Here is a 20298-nt window from a genome sequence, read left to right on the forward strand (position 1 = left end):
AGTACATGGAGAGAAGCCATGCATGCACAAGGAGAATAAACAAAGTCCATGTTGGTTGGGATTTGAATCTAAGATCTTCTTGCGTGGTTTATAGCCAGAAGGAAAAGCCAACCTGCTGCCATAGATTAGGTTGCCTTTCTGCTGGCCTGAAAGGCTGGGTCTTGGTCCTGTAGTGCAAACCTTTACACCAAATTGCACTGGTAGTGCTTTATAGTTGTTCACTGATTGGGAAAAGGGTTATAATCTTAGTTTCCAACCAGCTGATTATTAATCAGGATTAGACAAGTGCAAGGTTGGCCGATTCCAGCCACCAGACAGGTTTCTTGGTTCATCTCTAAAGATAAGACTAAGAGGACCTTGGTGGTGCTCAGTGAAAAGACTCAGGGTACAGGGAAAAGGACGGGCAGAAGTAGCAGTTGTGAGTGATCATAACTGCTGGTTTGTTGTAGCAGCAGAGGTGACCGGGCTGCACCAGGCAGCAGAAGAATGAAACAAAGCAGCCGGTAATGAGAGATTCAGTCCGTTCTGCTTCCAGGCACACCTGTGAATCTCCAAAGGTTATCCTGCCTCATAATTTGTCAGTATCACTCAGTCTGCCACTAAGGAATCCATTCAGGCCTGTTTGGCAGGCAGTTCTTTCGGGGAGGGAGAGAGGCGGCTCATTTTCTTGATGAATGTTTATAGTAAATTCCTGCCCTGCCAGGTCTCTGATCCGTCAATGTTTACCCAGTAGGAGGATGGACGTGGGGAGAGCGCGGGTGGGGAGGGGGATTAATGGTGAGAGGTGAAGTAGAGGTTGAAAGGTGGAACTCCAAAGCAGACATCAGGTTGTGGATGCAGGGGATGTTGGCAGAGTGCAGCTCTGCCTCTGCTGACCACAGAAAGGTCATGTCCCCAACAGTGGAGGCTACCCAGGCACATTTCTGCTTTTTATCATCTCTTATCTTAAGCTCATTCTTTTATCTTCTTTGTTGTTGGTTCTATTTGTAGGATAACTCACTGTCCTGCATCCTTTAGCTTTATTACACTTTTCAGATAAGAAGTAGATAACAAATAAACTGCTCCATTAATTAGGTCTTTTGTTTTCTGTCAACAAACTGATCGGGTTACTGATTTGCTCATGTGTAAAATGTTGCCTTCATGTGTGTAGCATGAATCCAGTGGTCTGCAGAAATAAAAGCATATTGGCATGCAGCCTTCAGCCCATATGTTTGCTTTGATAAGAACATTCTTAGTTCTGAGGAGTAACATTTCTCTCAAAATAACCTTTTCCCACCGTCTAAATTTGTTGGCAAAAACTTGACTAATTACGTCAACCAGGACTCTCCCACTGGCAACAGTATCCAAGGCTAAACAAAGTAGGCAGGGAGAAAAAAAAAAAAAAAGGTTTTCACACAGGAGTCAGATTTTGGCAGATGGATAATTCTGTAGTTTAGTCAAAGAAGTGTATTTTCTTTATTCAAACATTTCTTCCTCTCCTTGCTCTGTTTTCTGTTTCTTTTGTTGTACAATGAAAAGCAAGGCTACTCTGCTGTCTGTTAAATAATGTTTTTGATATTAAATTATTGTAGAGTGTTGTGAGCACTGACCTCTATTCCAGACTGGGTCCAGTTTATTAAGTTTCTAATAACTGAACCCAGCTGTTTACCTTTTGTGCTCTAACATAGCTTTGCTGTGTAGATCAATAAAAAAACCCCCCAAAAAAACAACCTACTCCTCCCCAAGGGAGTGGCTGGTTCCCTTTGGGATTAATACTGCAACGGATTCTCATTCCTCAAAATGAGTATTGTTCCCTTCCTGAAACTACAATGATCTAGTGACAAACTGTTGACAAGCAAAATGTGTAAAAGTTAAAAGTTTAAATGAACATGTTGACTAAAAGACACACGTGTTGCTTCCAACAGATCTGTCATGTTTTGGTCTCAGACTTTAGTTCCTGGAGTCGGCTGATCAGCAGTTCTCAGATTTGTCTCTGAGCTCGCTCAAGCCTCAGACTTCCACCCACCTTTATCCTCTCCTTGACTACTTCAGAAGTGTTTACCCAACAAACATTTCAGATGCCTGCTAACCTCAGTGCAGAGGAAGTTGACATTTCAACCCTCCTGCTGTCCTTTTCACTCTCTGGTCTGAGTCTCAGCTGCTGTCCTTTTCCCTTCTTTTTTTCTTATTGCCATGTCGTTTACTTCTGTGTTGATGCATTTTTCACAAGGTGACACTTTCATTTAGACTTTTGCTTAACTGTCTCTGACAGAATTTTCTTTTTTTTAATTACTCTGCATAGAAAAAGAATCATCATCTTAAGCAGATGTTTTTAAATGCATAAAACACAGAAAAAGAAAATTATCTCTGCCTCTTTCTGAGAGACCATTATTATGTCCCCAACCATCATGACGGCACCTGCTCTGTCAGTTTGGTGCATGGCATTTTTGAAAGGTACAGTCTCATGACAGAAATCCAGCTGAGGAGGAAGCGGAGCTGCAGATGTGCCAGTCAACCTTTTTTCTGCTGGAACCAAACAACAAAGCTGAGTCTAACTGCCCTGTCCCTCTTGCTGTGAGATCGGAAGCAGGGATCTTCCATGAATTCTCCATTTCTCTTCTCTGTAGCAAAAAAGTAGCTGTCAGTGTTGCCTTTATTATTGCCTGCTATGTAAATCAGCATTTTATTAGGGCTGAATGTGATGGAACAACACAGTTGAACACATTATTGTGAAGTGGATTTGAAAGAATGGATAGTTTTCAGCAGTTTTTCATGAGTAAAGCTTTGACAAGTGTAGGCTTTGTAAAGTTGTAAGTTTTGCATGTCTTATCAGCTTTGCACATAGAAACTGTTTTCTGCCTTGTCTTTACTGAAAAATAGCTAAGGTTCAGCTAGTTGGGGTGGAGATAACCTGTGAATATCAGTAAGTAAAGTTTAGTCACAGTGTCAAATTTTTTGTTTAAAAACTTTGACTAGGCCGTTCTGAAACACTACGCTTCTCCTCAGACAAACCACTCAGTGCTTTTCAGTCAGTTTAGGCTGACTCAACTCTTCAGTTTAGGTGGATGGCCATGTTTTCATAGGTTTACGTTGCGCCTGCTCATTCCATTTTCAGATGATTGAAGATTAGCGACTTTCTCCCAGACCCATCTGCTGTTGGTTTGCTAATGTTCCCCAGGAAAACACTTCTATTGAGGTACTACTTAATTGACCTTTGAAGGCTATTAATTTCACAGGATCCTATTAAGTGGTATCAGAGTATAAGGAGACTTAATACAAAGGCACAAAACGTTTTACCTTCCAATGAACAACTACTAAGTAATATGCTGTTCTGTCTCAAAACTCCCAATAAAACGCATTACAGTTTATGGTTCCATCAGTAATGTGACAAAATACTTTAGCGAGGCCCCGTTATCACGTCGTTTCATTCCTTATTTAAAAGGAAAACTTTGTGTCCTTGAGGTTGTCTGATACATTTGCTGACTCTCTTGCAAACAGATATCAAAGTGATGAGCAAAAATTACACACTCTGCCGTGGCCTACACACGCACACACACACATCAGTTAGTGATAAAGTTGGGAAAGAAGTGTGTGACAGTGAAGTCGGTCCAAAAGTCACTTCCACTCCTCAGCAAAGTCCTGACCTCTTTATCTCACCTTTGCCCAGACTCAGCGCTGTCCTCGTAGTGTCTTATCCGCTCTTATCCGTAGCAGTTTCAGGTCTTTTTCCTTGTTGATAGCTTTATAAACCTGCTTTCTAAGCTTTCCACAGCTGTGTTGCCCGTTTGACAGAGAATCGCTCCTTGTAATTTTTCCAGCATCCCTCTCTCCCGTCTGTCCCACGTCCCTTCGTCCCCTGTCAGCACTCCCTCATGGTGATGAAGCTCATTAACAGGCCTTCTCTGTCAGGTAGGATGGAGCAGGAATGTGAAGCCGGGAGGGGGCTCCCCTCAGTGTTTATATTTAGATCCTGGGATACTGCAGGTATGATGTGATGATTTTTAATGAGGTGCACAGCAGAGTTTGGATCATGTCAGTCTCACACAGAGATGGTGAAGAAGAGATGGAGTAGTAGCCATCGACTGTCGAGTTAATGGTTCCATTAGAGTCGGGTGTCATTGTCAGTGACTGTGCAGCCTGTTTATCCAACAAAGCTAAATAAGTGGAGTGATTATGTGTAATTGATTTCTACCTGAAGATACTTGGACTTACCTTTCGTTTGATTGTCATAACAATCACTCATGGGGAAAGTTCAAGACTTTAGGCAGATCAGTCCAGAACTTATCCCTTCTTCTTCAGCAGCTTATCCTATTTAATCTCATATATACGTCATTTTTTTCTTGCGGAACTTTTGTCAGGCAAAGGTTTGAGTTGCGTTCAGACATCTTCATTGCATTTTGTTACTAGAGGCTCCCACTGACCAGCTGCTAACATCTCTGCTAGCTGACTAGCTTTTTGCGTCTATCACATATGGAGTGTGACGAACAGAAGCGAAGGGCCGAAGTCATGGTCACTTGGGGTGAAACCCAACACACTGGAGGCGATGGCGACAACATTTTTCAGCTTTCTTGTGTCCCATCACAAGCTAGCGTGTTCATGTTGTGCACGAGCACAAAATTTCACATGCATGAATGCCACTGGCCACTTGGCTGGAGAACAGTTAGCGATTGTTGAATCATCATGCAAGTCCGGCAGAAAATTAAGTGAGAGGGACTGACAAATCCTAGAAAAGCAGATTTATCACCGGTTGCCTTGTTTTCACCACTGGCTTACTGCTGTTGCCAACACATACAAGGCTAGGGTCGTTCTATGCTAAGAAACGTTAACCCCCATAGTTTAGCACTATGGGGGTTAAAACTGTTGAGAAAGACAAACCGGCTGCCAAGAGCCACAAACTGACCCCAGAAAATGTCAGTTTTTGCTACGCTTGGTTGTAATACAACAGAATCACTCAACCATCACATGTTATTTGTAAAATCATAAGTCTCTAATTTGACTTGCTGAAACCTGCAGATACCCTGCTTCAACACACAGTGATGGGTGATTAATAGACTTTTATTGAACTACAGTTAATGCAGGAAAACATCTAAAACATGCAGAAGTTGGGAACCAAATCTCTGTAGGTTAGCTGGAAGCTTCCTCATCCAGTGGGTCCTTGCTACTATTTGCTTAGAAAGGAGCTAATTGAGGTGATTCTTACATGCGTCAAGGATGCCTCTGATATACACAAACCTGGATACCTGAAGTTTCCCAGGCTTGTTCCTCAGGGGGGAGACAACAGGGGAGACCCAGAACTATATTTGCCTTCCTGGCCTGTAAATGCATCGAGATAGCTCAGCAGGAGCTGAAGAGTTTTTCTAGAGAGTCTGTTGTTTTTTTTTTCCTGCTAGAAGTCAATCTTAGATAAACAATGATGAATGCAAAATAATGTCTGTAATATATCTCAATATAATTAATATAACAATGATATAGATTTTAACCCGGAAAATACTGCTTCAAGAAAGCATTGGTGGTTTTAGAGCACAGCCCTACTGTACAAACTGGTTAAGAAAATCTAGGTTCTGTTGTGTACTCAGAACAGACATCGCTTCGCTCTGGGACTATTTCAGATACTTTTGTCAGGTAAAATGTGTGTGTTATTTTAACAAGTAGGTGTTAATTTTGACGTTTTCCACTTTTTCAGAGCATAGTGTCAAAATACGCCTCTCAGTTTCGGGGGAACTCTCAGCATGATGCCCTTGAGTTTCTCCTCTGGCTGCTGGACAGAGTTCATGAAGATGCCAATCCAACTCCTGATAACAACAACAGCAGCAAGACCAAAGCCAGCAGTAAGGTGAGTTCACACTGCTCCGTTTCCCTGCCTGATTTTAAATGTTGAGTGTGTTTAAGAGGATAAAAAAACCTGCTGCAATACGATTCACACAAAGACTTACTTTCTCTTTTTACAATATATTTTCTTTAAAAATTTATCACTAAACTAATTAAAGAAATCTCAGCTGTCCCTCATGTTTTCTAGCTCGCCAGGTTTTCTTTGAAATGTTTGCTGGAAACTGTAAAAACCTCAAATTTTGAAGGATCTAGCTGATATGTTGAGTCTCACGTTTTCCACGCTGCACAGATGTTTTATGAGACAACATGAACAGATATCTTCTGCTCTGCAGCTCGACTTGTAAAAGTATTCAAACCCTTTGAGGTTGTAATTGGACAAGGAAAAAATGTTTGTTTTTATTTTGGTCAGAGAAATAATAATAATAATAATAATAATAATAAAAACTATTATTGTCAGATTGTGTATGACAATCAGAGATTAGGACTCTTTAGCCCGCTGTTCAGATGAGGCTGCCTGGTCTGATCCGAATCTTTGTGTTCAGCAGTTTGTTTTATTGTTGAGATGTAAAAGAAACAGCTGGGAAAGGGGGAAGCGTCTGCTCTGTCTCTGGGTGTGGGCGCTCACCTTGGATCTGTGCAGTTGGAATGTAGCCAGGACTGGATATGCTGTGCTGAGGGTGGAAGTGAAGGGCAGACATGATATGACATGACTGAGATGATGTAAATTTGATATTAATTTAATCAGAGTTGGTACAGGATGTTCTTTACAGATTCATCTTTATCTCCGCTGATTTCATGGTTTTCTCAGGACTAAATATACTAAAAGTAATTCCCAGAGGAATTTGATGAAGCATCCTCTTGTCATGACCTGGATCTCCTAATTGACCTCTTAATTGGATTGATTTTGTGATTATTGTTTGCATCACAATCAGATTTACTGGATGTGGCAACCTTCTGTGATCAACTCCCACTGTGACAAACCTCCACTGTGTTAAATATCTTCCCAGTGCACTGTGATTTTTAAATAAATAAATGAGTACAGTTGGTGTTTAAGAGTCACTGCTGAGCCACCCATCAATCAGCTCCTCCAAAAAGAGGACATGGAAGGACAGAGGGTGCTTTTAGTTGATTAACATTAAAATAATGGAGTAATCAATTCAGAATAGGCCGTGTCTCCATCTTAATGCACTGACAAATAGATTTTTTTTCTTTCCCCTTGTTTATGTGTCAAAGTGAATTTGTATTTATACTACATTTCAGTCAGTTTCTGCACAGTCTTATACTCATGGTTTTGTTGTTTTACAGTCCTGACCATTTGTAGTTACAATTTGTAAATATATCTACCTTTTTCCTTTTTTTTTTAAATGGCGAACATTCAGTCTCCTTCATCCAGTAAAAACGTCCACACAGAAGAGTGTTGTTCTCAGCACAGTCCAGTGGACCTTACTATGATGAGTTCACTGGGAAAAAAAATCTGATATTTGTGGTTCAGATTGTACCGGAATCAGAGCCGATCGGACTGGAAATGGATTCCAATTCCAGTCACCAAGCAAGTACAGCCAGTTGAACCTGTGTCTGTTACTTATTGATTGCAATTGGAATCAATTGCAATCAATAAGTAACAGAATTGCAGTTTTAAGAAGAATGTCCTTCTTAAAACTGTTCTTCTTAAGAACTGCTCTTCTTGTATGCTTCAATCAAAAGAAGCTATTTTTTGTTCTTGATGCCACAGTGAAGAACAATTTGTTTTAATTTGTGAAAATGGTTAGATTTCATTGTGAATCAAAACTTCAGAGAAAACTGAATGGAGGTGTGGTTTATTATCATTTAATTAAAGATAAAATGGGTATAGCCAATCCCTGGATAAATTATCCACCAATGAAACAGCCTGAAAATCGCCAGAGTTGTTATTTAGAGATCTCTAAGTAAGACTCTGATAAATGACAATAAAACATGTTTAATTCTCTTTGGACTTGTTTTGAGATGTGGATAATCTATTGCACAAGTTGTCCCTGAAAATGTCTTAAAAAAGTTCAGCTGTTGAGATTTCCCCTCTCCTCAAAGCAAGTCTGTTTTTCAACTTACCCCCCCCCCCCAATAAATAATACTTCCTGACATTTACAAAAATAATTGTTACACAGAATGAATCCCACACTTCATAATTAAGCATATATTTAATCATCAAACGTCAGCCTAACATTTTTATGAATAGATTTTCGTTTTTCTCCTTTGTTCTTGCGCTGTTTTTTTTTTTCTTCCAAGTGTTACATCTTTCAGGCTTTAGCCTCCACTTCCATGACTGCTCACAGTTACATGTTTTTAAAGACAAGACTGAAATGGTTTTTGCCAGATAATAATAGGAGCATGTTGGAGAACAAGGACAACAAACAATAAAGTAAAATTACTTGGCAGTGGGAGAGGGAGGCAGGGAAGTGTTACAGCCTTGAATCTACAATAACGCAGCTCGGGAAATTGAGATTAGGTCAGCAAATTATTGTTGTTCTCATTATTGATTTGTCTGTGCATAATTTTGTCTCGTAATCTACAAGTATGTTTTGTTCTAAACAACATGGGCACATAAAACGAATACTGGTGACTCTTTTCCAATGGTTAAAGTCAGATTTTCTTTCCATTCCATCTTATGTGAACTGCAGTGCTGTACCAAAATAAACACTAAACAGAAATAAAAATGGATTCCAGAATACCGCAGGACCTGGCAGTCTTGAAAAGTTTTATTTTTATTTTTATTTTTTTACTGTTTCATCAGAAAATAGCAAGGAGCAGCTTGCAAGATTTAGATGTTGCATTGAAAGTATTCCTGCAGACGTTTATCCAAAATATGCAACAGCTGACAGAATCCTTCCTGTTGTGAAATTCCCCGATGGTGCACTAAGAATACAGTAAGAATCAACACTGAAACACACATGAAAACTTGCTGTGTTTTATCAGCGTATGCAGGCTTTTTAAAATGGGAACGGTGTATCAATTACATTTTTTGTTTGGAATCATAAGTAAAACCATGCTTTCAACCATTTTGCTCTCACGCATGTAGCATCATTTTTTGTTCTAATGTCATTTTTATTATAGAACTTCAAGAGAAGATCAAGTTAAATCAATATTGGGCAGTAAAAATAATACAAAAAGCAGGTATTAGCAATCGTGATCAATGCGTATCCATATTTAACACCCTAACTAATACTGGAAGTACAGTAGCTAACGTTTTACCTTCATTATGCAATAACTTCTATACTAAAGCTTGTTGTTGTTTGACATACCCTGTTAACATAAACTGTAAGTTTTGTTCATGGACTGGAGAAAGGCGTCAGTTTCTGGCCACTAGCTGGTTTCTCATTTCTACCTTAATATTTTACTCTGCAGCTGATGTCCAGTGCAATAAAAACTAACAGAGAAGGCATCTGGACTCCAAGGACAAGAGATACATTTGCATAAGCTTATATAACAAGCTGATTTGCTGGCATACTAAGGAATATCAAGGCCACATGTCCATCATCTAAACAAGCATTTGTATTAAATGCTAGTTTTATAATCACTGTCCTTTGAGAACACCGTGCCAGATAAATCTAAACCCCATTATCACTTTGGAGGCTGTAACTTGTCTTGTATGTTCCTGTAATATTATGCCCAATTTGTTTCCCTTTCTCCATTTTCTCACATATTACAGGGAAAGTGACTCACAAAGGCTGCCTGTCTCTTTAAATCTAGCTAATGGAAATCCAAATAAATCAATAAATCCACCCATCCATTCTCTAAACCGCTTATCATGTTCAAGCTGGCAAGGAGGCTAAAATCTCTGCCAGCATGAGTTAAATAGCACACAGGACACAACACAGGCTTGTCACAAGTCAGTGACAGTGCACACTAATGTTCACTAACATGCCCGCACGAGTTGATCCCAGGCGTTTTCTTGGAAATTACTCTGAAATTTGATGTACCTACGTTATGTCAACATTTGGATAAAATGAAACTGGCGTTCACAGAGGAATGTGCACACCTGTGGCAGTGCATTAACATATGTTAGCTGTTCCGTCTGTCTCGCGCAATAATTGAGGAATATGTTTACCAACCATGAGTAGCCCAGCTCTGTAAGAGTACTTTTGGTGTTCAGCAAAACATGGTATGCGTTGTTGTCATATGTCCTGAAAATCAGTTTAAAACAAGCAATGAAATGAAACAAAATGAAATGAAATGAAACGAAACGAACACCCACAAATTTGTATTTGCTTCTGAAGGAGCTTGTTTGGCCAGTTTTCCAATAAATTTCAACATCCATACAATTACTCATGATCGGAATGGAAATGAGTCCGGTGAAAATGTCATAACATCGTCAGGCTGTCATGAGGAAAATCACCGAGGTTCTGATTCTTCATTGCTGTCTGCTCGGCTGCTGATGCAAACGTGTTGCAGGCAGTGCTCAGCTTGTTGCAAGCAGTCGGCTTGGAGTTCCTACTGGACAAAGAACGGAACTTCTTTACCTTTACCATTTCTGCTAAAAACATACAGCCTTTCATCCCCAAACAAAATTCACCACCTTGATTTAATAAAACAAATGAGTAAGGACCTCCCATTGGGTAATTACTGCATAGATGATTATGTTTCAGCTGGCAGCAAGTTATTTAACTCAAACCGACGCAGCAAGGGGCTTCTCATTTCTTTCCCAACAGTGTCTGAAGATCTCTTTCAAAGGGCCAAATTGTTGGTGTGCATCAAGCAAATTATAATTTCAGATGACTTGCAAATTTCTAAACCTGAGTTATGAGTTGTCTAAGTAATTGTTGTACACTGTGAAGATGGAGGTGAACCATCAAATTTGCCAGATAAATGTTTGGAAATCAAATTGTGAAAAAGTAATCATACTGACCACTTAAACAATTCTCAGTCTGGCTGATAGTTTTACCCTCTGGGTCCATAGATTCTGGATTTATAGCCGAGAAATGCCCTAGGATAGTTATTCTCTCTCAATAAGATTGAAACGGTTTATCTGCTTCCTATCTTTCCCGAATAAATGAACTAGTTTTTTAACTCTACATTCATGGTGACCAGACCATCAGCTTATATTGAGTAGCATTACGTAACACATGAATGTGAGCACGTGGGAAAGGCAGTTCAGTAATGTTAATCCTCCCTTAAATCGGTGCTCACTAAACCCGTTTCATTGGGAAGTCATGGTGCTCGGCACAGTGACCTCTTATGGACCAAGAGTTTCTTTGAATACATGGGAAAAAATGATTCTTTTTGCAACATCTGCCTTGGTCATTAAAGTAACTTTGATTACTAGTTAAGGAACATTTTTCTTTTTGACCTGCTAGATTGAACAGAACTACTGCTGCTTGGGAGACGAGGCTGATTAGATAATATTAAAGGTCTCATAACCGGTGTGTTACATTACCCACCGCAGGCATCTTCTGCACTTCTGAAAACGAGAAGACGATTTCTTAACTGCTCTGATTTGCCTGGTGAGAAAACTGCCTAATTCAGTGAGTGCATGGTGTTCACCACAAGCATTTTTATAAGTGCATTTCAGAGCAAGCACATTATAAATTGCATCTTTCTTGCCCTACTGGCAGTAGGAGGATGGATTATTTGCTAATGAGACAGCAGTGCCAAATAAGCAAATAAGTACTTTTTGATTTTTAAAAGTTGAAGTGAGTTGAGAAAACTCCAGGACCCAAAGGTTGATGTATCCTTTTAGCACACGCCCTTCTGGGAGTTGAAAGAAAACATTGGGGAATGCAATGAGTCAGTTGAAAGGTGGGGCGAAAATTGGAGGATTACAGGTCCATGATCTGATGTGTTGATCAACGGCCTCCGTCTTAGACTACCTAGTCTTAAATTATTGTAATTTCCTGGTGCATATGATGCAGGGATTCAGCAATGCTGGAGTCAGATGACACTGTGAAAGATGAAGCTTTGATGATTGGAGTTATTATCGTATGTCCTGGAATTGTCCCAACTTATTCAGCTTGATTTGTCACTACTTCATTTCTTTTTTTTTTCAACTGAAGATTCTTACCAGAGGCGAGAAGAGGTTCTCCATGAGCTCTGGACTAAAAGGCAGTTTTAGCTCTTTCTGTCTGGTGGAGCGTCTCAGCAGTTTAACCTCCTGTGGGGTCGTCTGGGACCTGAGTCGTTGAGTTCGCCTGTGGGTTGTTGACTCACCCGGGCTTCGTCGGGATCCTATTATGAATCCCATGCGAGAGCAACAGGAGGACACGTTTGCATTAGATGTGGACCATTAATTCTTTGTAATTTTTTTTAGATGGCATTCTGTTTTTTTATTAGAAAGTGTTTTTTTTTTTTGTCAGCTGTGATCTGAAAGGACCTGATGCGGAAAGGAATTTGTAATTCCATCGGTGGTAGTAGTTTGTGTGAAGTCTGTGGTTACCATCTGGTCACTCTCCCCCTTCAGTGCTCAGTGTTTTCTGTTTCTCTCCTCTGACACAGGTCAGATCAAAGCAGAGTAACCCCTGCCACCGCTGGGACCCCACACTCAGCAACCTGAGGAAGTGACATTTTCAGGGTTTTCTGATTGAAGTGCAGCGTGAGAGCTCCAGAGAGGGCGTTTTAAAGTATTTTCCAGAAAAAAGTCATGCTGCAAAGGGAGTTAAAATACTTAATGCTAGGAGTGAAGCTTAATATAAAATTGAAGCTTTTTAAATGTCTTGATTGTTCACTGAACCTGCTGTTTACAAATCAGTTTTTGCAGTCTCAAATCTTTTGGGGTCAAGTCTAAAGTCTTCACGTCACAAGTCTAAGTCGATTGTGAAGTTTTTCATTTTTGGGTCTTCATGGCACGACACTATGAGCTCCCTGGCTGCACTGCCAGACCTCTTTGGTGTAAAAGTTGCTACTGTGGGGAGAAGAATCAGATTTTGATATTTTCAGTACCAGTGAGGTATTGAAAAGAAAACTGTCAGGTGAACATGTTACAGTGAAGTCGCTCCTCTTTATTGGATGGAGCATCTTGGATTTGGAAATGGTGGCATGTATGGAAATTTGTGATAGGGTAAGGATTTTCTTGGAAGTACACACAGCTACAGCTGTTTTCAGCACAACTAGCTAAGAAAGCAGTAACATATAGTTAAAATGTCTTAATCACTGGCTTTGTTTTAAAACATTGATAACACTAATCACAAATATTACTACAACTGCACTCCTCTGCTCTTGATTTGAATACTCATATTTGATGAGTAGAAAAATATATTTTAATGCTTTTCCCACATCTTTCTTATACAGCCATATTGAATAACTTAGAATATTTTTGAAATGTTTATGTATTTTAGTGACTAAGTTCACCAAGTGAAAGACATTACACAGCCTAATTACACACAGATCTATGTTTTTAAGCCATTATTTCCATTAATTATGAGGATTTTTCTGCTTACAGCTTATTGAAACCTTTTAAGATCTGAGTATTACATCTCATTATTAAACATTTTAAAAACAGACGTAGTTTTAATAAAAAAGTATGTTTAAAACATGATTGAATGGTATTTTCTGAAGATACATTTGAATATTGAGCCTCATTCTAATGTATTAAATATGGCTGTACTTAAAAATAAATCCATTATGACTAAGACCACTGCCATTGGAAGGACAGCGCTTTATAGGAACTCTTCCACAATTTTCTGAGAGGTTTGAATGTCATAAAAAAAAAGAAAAAGTAGCTTTACATAATACTGTCTGTATGGAAGATACACGTGGGTTTTTTAAGCACATACAAATCTTGTGAGCTGTTGGAATTAAGACATCTGTGTGCGTATTTCCTTACTTCTGCATCATAAAAGGGTGAGGCACAGTAAATTATGAAACTCTTCATTCAAGATTGTATATCCCTACATCTTATCTATGGCCTCTTCATCCTCACCTGCTCCCTTGAACAGATTTCTCCTACAGAGACGAAAGGTGAATTCTCTGGTGGATGCTGTGAGTTATTCAGATGAAACCACCTCTGCTGGCTTCTTTTGTATTCCTTCGCATCTCTTGCAAGGCTCTACAGAAAAGGTCGCTGAAAAGTGAAGACATATCTCTCCCGGCTCACTTTGACAGAAGTCGGTAGATTTTATGCTGCTTATTAATCTGTTGGGATCTAATGAAGCAAATTAAAAAAGACACACAAGTAGAGAGAGGGGAAGAAAGGTCCTAGTAGAGATAAATTTGGGGACATCTTTTAGTTATGAAAAATGCAATATGTTCCCCGAGGAGGAAAATCAGTCTCACAAAGAAGAGCTGTAAGTGGCAGCAGCATTAGTCCAGTGATTGATTGCATGTGAGGCTGCTGCAGGTACATCATCCCTTCTAGCTGGTGTGTCCTGCTCATCCTTCATGATTTTCTGGGTCTGAGTTGTTGGAGTGACGAGGAGAACCTATGCAGACAAAACACTTTCCTGTTCTCTTGAGTTTAGTCTAGTTGCTGAAGTCTATCTCCTCCAGCTGACCTTGGATCAGAAGTCATTATGTCTCTAAATATTTTAGACGACTCAACAATTTTTTTTTAATGTGTACACTTGCTCCCTCATTTTATCAGCTGAGAATACATACATTGATTATGGAATAATTTTAAGTAATTCAATGGCTTGTAGTTCATTTACATTTACACTCGAAATGCTCAAATTAATGTGTTGTTCGGTAAGGACTTTCTTCTTCTGGTAGTCCAAAAACACAGATAAAGCTCTGTCTGTATTGAAAGCATGAAATTAATTTAAATTTCATGCTTTACTGTTAAGGAATACATTAACAGTAAGGAGATTTTTTTTTTTTTTACCATATCATACATTCAAAGCATTCTGAAATCATTTAAAAAATGATTTATTCTCCGACTTCCTTATAAATCTGATTCTGAAGTTATTATTTTTTTTAATGAACATACTTAAAGAGTTAATATTTGAGTTAATTAATGGTTTACACAAGTTCAGCTTTAGCAGCATATCTAGACTGGCAATGTTTGCAATGCTTGGTAATTGAACCGAGGCTGATGTCATGCAGTTGGAATGCCAACTTGAAGGCTTTTCTAAATAAGGATTTGCGATGATAGTCGCCTGTTATCAATCAGTCAAGTCAATCAAGTTTAGTTGTATAGCACATTTCAGCAACAAGGCAGTTTAAAGTGCTTTGCATCATAAGAACACAAAGTCATATTTGAACTTCTAATCTCTGTCAGGAGAGCTTACTGTACCAAAACCACCATGACCCAAAACACGACCATCATTGGATAGGTTCCAGATTATGTGGCAGACTTTCTAACTAAATCCAGTCTCTGGGATTTTATAAAAATGTTCATGTAGAATTTCATTACAGCTGTTATGTCTCTTTAGAAATTAATTTCCTCTTGGTAGCTTCGTAGCTGCTGCTTTTGTCCTTCCACTAACTGCATATTTAATCTCTTCACTTTTAATTTCTAACTTTGAGTCTTCCTGCTTTCGTAGCAGCTTTCACGGGAACAAGAGGGAGAGCTGTGATTTTGGGCAACTTGTGAGGAAAAGATGAGAATTTGGGGTTTTCACTTGGCACCTTGTGCTTAAAAAAAGATTCATTAGAACCTCCTGTGTTGTTTTTCCTGTTAGTCTTGTCATTTCCATGCAGATTTCTTGGTTCACACATGTTCAAAAGCATGTACATGTTTGAACCAGGTACAAACATGGTACCTGGTTTGGTATACCTCATTATAAAATAGGTTTTATAATGAGGTATAGTGCCTTGAAGACGTATTCATAATAATAATTCATCGACATTTGACGTTACAAGCCAAAACAAAGCAGCGCATGAATGTGAAGCTTGATGAATATGACGCATAGTTTTCTTCTAACTTTAAAATAGAAATATGAAAAGTGTATACATTTATATTTAGCCCCCATTTACTTTAATACCCCTAAATAAAAACGATTGCAGTCATTTGCCTTTGTCCTGATACCTTGGTTTCACTGGATGTAACGGCAGGGGTTAGTGCGGCTCGGTACTCTTTGTCCATTATAAAAGGATTCATACAACCAATCCATAACTCACCATTTCTGGGTCTCCTTCAGTTCCCGGGCCATAGAACAGTAAATACTGTACAACTCAGATCAATGACGGGGGGGACAGAAAAACGTCACAGCTTGCGACAAACACTAGACATACCACTGGAATTGGTGCTTAGTAGTTCTAAGGGTTGAAGTTTTCCTCCCACCTTGTTGAGGGATGCAGCAAAAATGTGGAAGAAGGTGACGATACTTATACACCTTAAAAACATCATAAATGTTGAAACATGTTGGTGCTGACATCATGCTGTGAGGATTCTTTGATGGGGTTTGAGAAGCTGATCATTCATCCTAAATTGACTGGTTCAGATCAAAACATATTCATGTGTTAGAATGTCCCAGTAAATCTCCAAACAGAAATCAAGCTGAGAAACTGTGCCAACACTTAAAATGTGATTATCTGTAGGAGCATGAAACATTTTGAAAATATATTAAAACAGAGTTTTATTCATTTAAATGGCAAGCTTTTCACATCATTTGATAACAGTGTCTAAAACCACATATTGTTTTCCATCCACTTCACAAGGATTCAGTGCTTTGTGTTGGTCAGATGAAATACCCTGACATTTGTGGTTGTAAAGTTGCAAGACATGAGAAAGTCTATTAAAACTTCTGCTTTGCGCTGTAGATTGGGTGGACGATGTAAAAGCGAGCTTTCAGGGCTGAGACTGGAATGAGATCATGAGAGCTCTACTGCAATAATTAAAATGGAGAGAGGACACCTTGTTTCCCAGCGGCCGCTCATACAGTCACTAAAGCTAAACTAAAGCTACTAACGCAGCAGGAGTAATGAGGGTGAAATCCTCTGAGGGATTGAGCGGCCATCGTCACGCGTTGTTATCCGTATGATCAGCGTTTCATTCTCAGAACTGGTCCCACTGGGGAAAGCTGAAAAGAAATGTGGACAAATCTTTTGTTGGTTCAGGTGAACAAAAAGCTCTCTCTGGCTGGTTGTTCATTGTTTCCTGCTCCACGCCCACCCTGCCAGGCTTTCAGTCCTCATGTGGTTGTGTCTTCCTGTCAAACAGGACTTGTCACTGCTATGCAGTCGGACCTGTTCCTCTCGCCTGTTTCTGCACTGGTTTCGTATTTAATCACAAAACAATGCAAACAAAGATCTGCAACCATTATAAAAGGAATTGCACAGGTGATATTTAGAAATGGATATCCATAGTATTTACTCCTCTGCTGCATTTTATGTGTCTACCTCTGTTGGTGCTCATAGCTTTTTTTTTTTTTTTAAGGTTTTACTGCAGCTTAAGTGCTAATGTGCCAGTGTGGCAGATTTTTCAGAGGGATAAAGGATTTTAGAAAACTGACCCAGACGTGTGGCTCAAACTAAAAGCCCCTTTTGACACTAACGGTAGTATAATTTCTCACTGGAATGTGAGGGAAACATTTTAAAAAAGCCTGTTTTCAGATGGATGCTAATGAACTAGTACATAAATCAAAAATCATTAAGTCAAAGAAGGATGTTGATCATGTATGTTTTGTTCTTACTAGTGGATCAATACATCCTTTCAAGCTGTTAAAGCTTGAATGGATGCTGAAAGCTTGGTAGAGTTCATCTTTACACTTTTGTTTTAGATGCACCAGACGTATCCACCAATATGAATTGATTAATTTGAAATTTTATTCTTTTTGAGCCCCAACTGATTCAAACCTCTGATTTAGATTCAATTCACTCAACCAGGAAGTTTGTTTCTAATAGGAAATGAGATGGCTGTCTCTTAAAAGATAACATGATAGCTTAAAAAGAGAAAGTAAGTTTTTGTAGCCATCAGTAAACTGAACACAGTTGTGGCATGTATTTGGGATCATTGTCTTTTCATGTCCAAGTCTTAAATGTCCGACCCAAGCCCCCTTATATAAAGTGGCTTAAACTTCATTTAACCACCCAGGACCACAAAGGCTCCAGATCAACTAGAAGGGGTCGAAAAAACCTTTTTAGCATTAACTTGGACTGAGTGCATGCCAAAATAAAAAAAAAAAAAAAAAAAAAAAAAAAAAACTCAATCTATTCTCTAGCTTGACTGGAGTTTGCAGCTCCCCTCATAGAGGGACCAAATTTCTCCTAGAGAGAGATTTTTTTAAAAAAAGACAAAGTAGGTAAGGATTTGGTTATTTGGCTCAATGACAAGACAAATGATTGGAAGACTCAAGGTGAAGGCATGCTAATTTCTTTGGATTACTTTGAATAGTGCAATACAAAGTGCTTTGTAAACAACGAAAGATAGGAGATAGAAAACAACAAATACATCAAAAACTTCAACAAGGCATCAGATAACAGCAGCAAAACTAAATTAAGACATGATAGAAATGATAAAGCTCTGTGTGACCTTTATAGCTAAGCTGAGGTCCTTTGGCAAACACTGATTCACTTCAATAATTTAAAAACGGTTTAATGTGATCCATTTTTCTGGTGTTGGGCACTTTGGATGTGGAGACCTGTATAGGTACTGTTACACTAATCTAAGTTGTTGCAAATGAAAGTACGTTTTTTTTTTTTTTTCTGTTTCCTGTTGCACACAAAGCTCTTAATTCTGGTAATGTTAAAGTAGTCATCTGGTTATTGATAGACTGCATAGCTTGTTAAAATTTAGATCTGAGTCTTGTATTATTGCTTGCTCTGTGGTTTTTAACCTGTCAGAGTTTATTTATGTTCTGGTTTCTGACCTTGCAATTTTCAGGAAGGAAATCAATTACTTTTATGACTTCAATGAAACAATGAAGCTATCAGACCTAATTGCGGTGTAGCAGTTGTTAGGCTTGGTGTCCGCAGCATCATACTGATGGACTGTTTTGCTGCCTGTTGTACTGGTGCATTGCAAAAAGCAGATTAAATGATGGAGGAAGACGACTTTCAAAGTCCTGGATGTTTTGGACAGATGTGCAGATGTTCCAGCAGGATAATGATGCTAAGGATTGTTTGGAGTGGGTATCACTGAAATCCACACCTCTACTCTACTGAACATATATGCTGAAATGCAAGCTCAGTGCCAGGAAGCCACTGTGATTGCACAATATTAGGAAATACAAAATTATGATATAATTTTATATTGTGGCGGTGAATACGCTTTATCCACATTTCCCTCAATTCTTTCTGTTTTTCATTATCACCATAGCTCCCGATTATTTACCATTTTTATCACTAAGATCTGTATCATATGTGGGCCAGATCCATCCAAATGGACAAGTATTTTAACTTGCTTGAGTTTGAAATCATATCACCTGGATTGTTATAACCTACCTAATATAATGTCCAAGCAGTCCTTTGCTTCGGCGATGTTGCACAGTGATGTTGTGATGACGGTTGCAATGCTTTAGATTGTGCAGCTCTTAACAAAAACCACCCAGGTTACATGAACCCTATGAATTCTTCCAAAAAGAGTGATGAAGTATCCAGTTTGAAACTGTTAGAGTTCATGGTGACCAAGACATTAAAGCAAATATGAGTAGTGAATGTATATATTTGAGTCTGAATCCATAACTTAGACCCTTTGTGGATTACAGAAGATCCTCAATGACTTAAAGCTAAAAATCATTAAAATTGTATTTTTTTTCCTTATAGTCCAACGCCCAGAGAAACATTTTCAATAAATCAGTTAAACTCCCAAAATTATTGACATTTGCATAAATGAGTATGTGCAACCTTAATTGTAAGTTTCCATTTCTTATATAGACACTTTAAATATACAGCAAAGACCTTCAGCTGTGGTTCAAGTGAGTATGAATTGTCAACGGCCAAACGTTATTCCTCCCACTGGGGGATTTTTGCCAATTTAAATTTAGAGTTTTCTCAGTTTCTTCTGTTGCACATGATCTCTCTCAATCGTTCGCCGGATGCCAAGCGCCAATCAGCTGTGCTGCTTCTTTTCTGATGGGTCCAACGCTCCTGGCAGTGATGATCGTCATGCTCCCCTGCCTCCTGAGAGAGCACAAACAGCCGTACAGGGCCTATCCTCTGTAGAAGTAATACATTCTCCCCGTTTCTTTCTAAAGGCGTGACATCAACTCCTTTATTTCTCTAAATCAATATTTGCTGGGGAATAAACACCTCCAGCATGCAGATTAAACACACGGGAGGGGAAGGGAGAGAGAGAGAGAGAGAGAGAGGGATGGCTCCGGCCAAACCAGATTTGGCCGTCGGATCTCTGCCTCTAGCTCTTGTCCGAGGCTGCTTATTTTTCTGTGCTGCTTCTGTTTAGCCTCGCCAGCATCGCCATAGTAACAGCCACAGAGTGACGAGGCTGGCCGGCTGCACTTGGCACCGTTTAAAATGAAGTGGGTGCACGCAGCGCCCTGAGGGGGCAGGTCTGAGATCAGAGAAAGATGCTTTGAAGCTGCGTTTTGGCAACAAAAGAATGAGAAGCCGTGAATAAAGTTTCATCAGTTAGTCAGGAGAAAGCCACATGAAGCGGCACAAGTTAATGAAACAAAGAGGAGAGAAAGCTGA

At 39.2% G+C, this 20298-nt stretch overlaps 1 protein-coding gene across 1 annotated transcript in view; it reads left to right on the top strand.

Annotated features, from left to right (window-relative positions):
* Positions 1 to 20298, top strand: part of usp43a (ubiquitin specific peptidase 43a) — a 122449-nt gene that overhangs the window by 7655 nt on the left and 94496 nt on the right. The window contains exon 3 of the mRNA XM_015043450.1: positions 5663 to 5812. Coding sequence (XP_014898936.1) covers positions 5663 to 5812 — 150 coding nt within the window. The remainder of the gene's footprint in view (positions 1 to 5662; positions 5813 to 20298) is intronic.

Source organism: Poecilia latipinna, unplaced genomic scaffold (assembly GCF_001443285.1).
Source record: "Poecilia latipinna isolate Pla-1442-1.1 unplaced genomic scaffold, P_latipinna-1.0 Scaffold634, whole genome shotgun sequence".
In the NCBI taxonomy this organism is placed as follows: domain Eukaryota; kingdom Metazoa; phylum Chordata; class Actinopteri; order Cyprinodontiformes; family Poeciliidae; genus Poecilia; species Poecilia latipinna.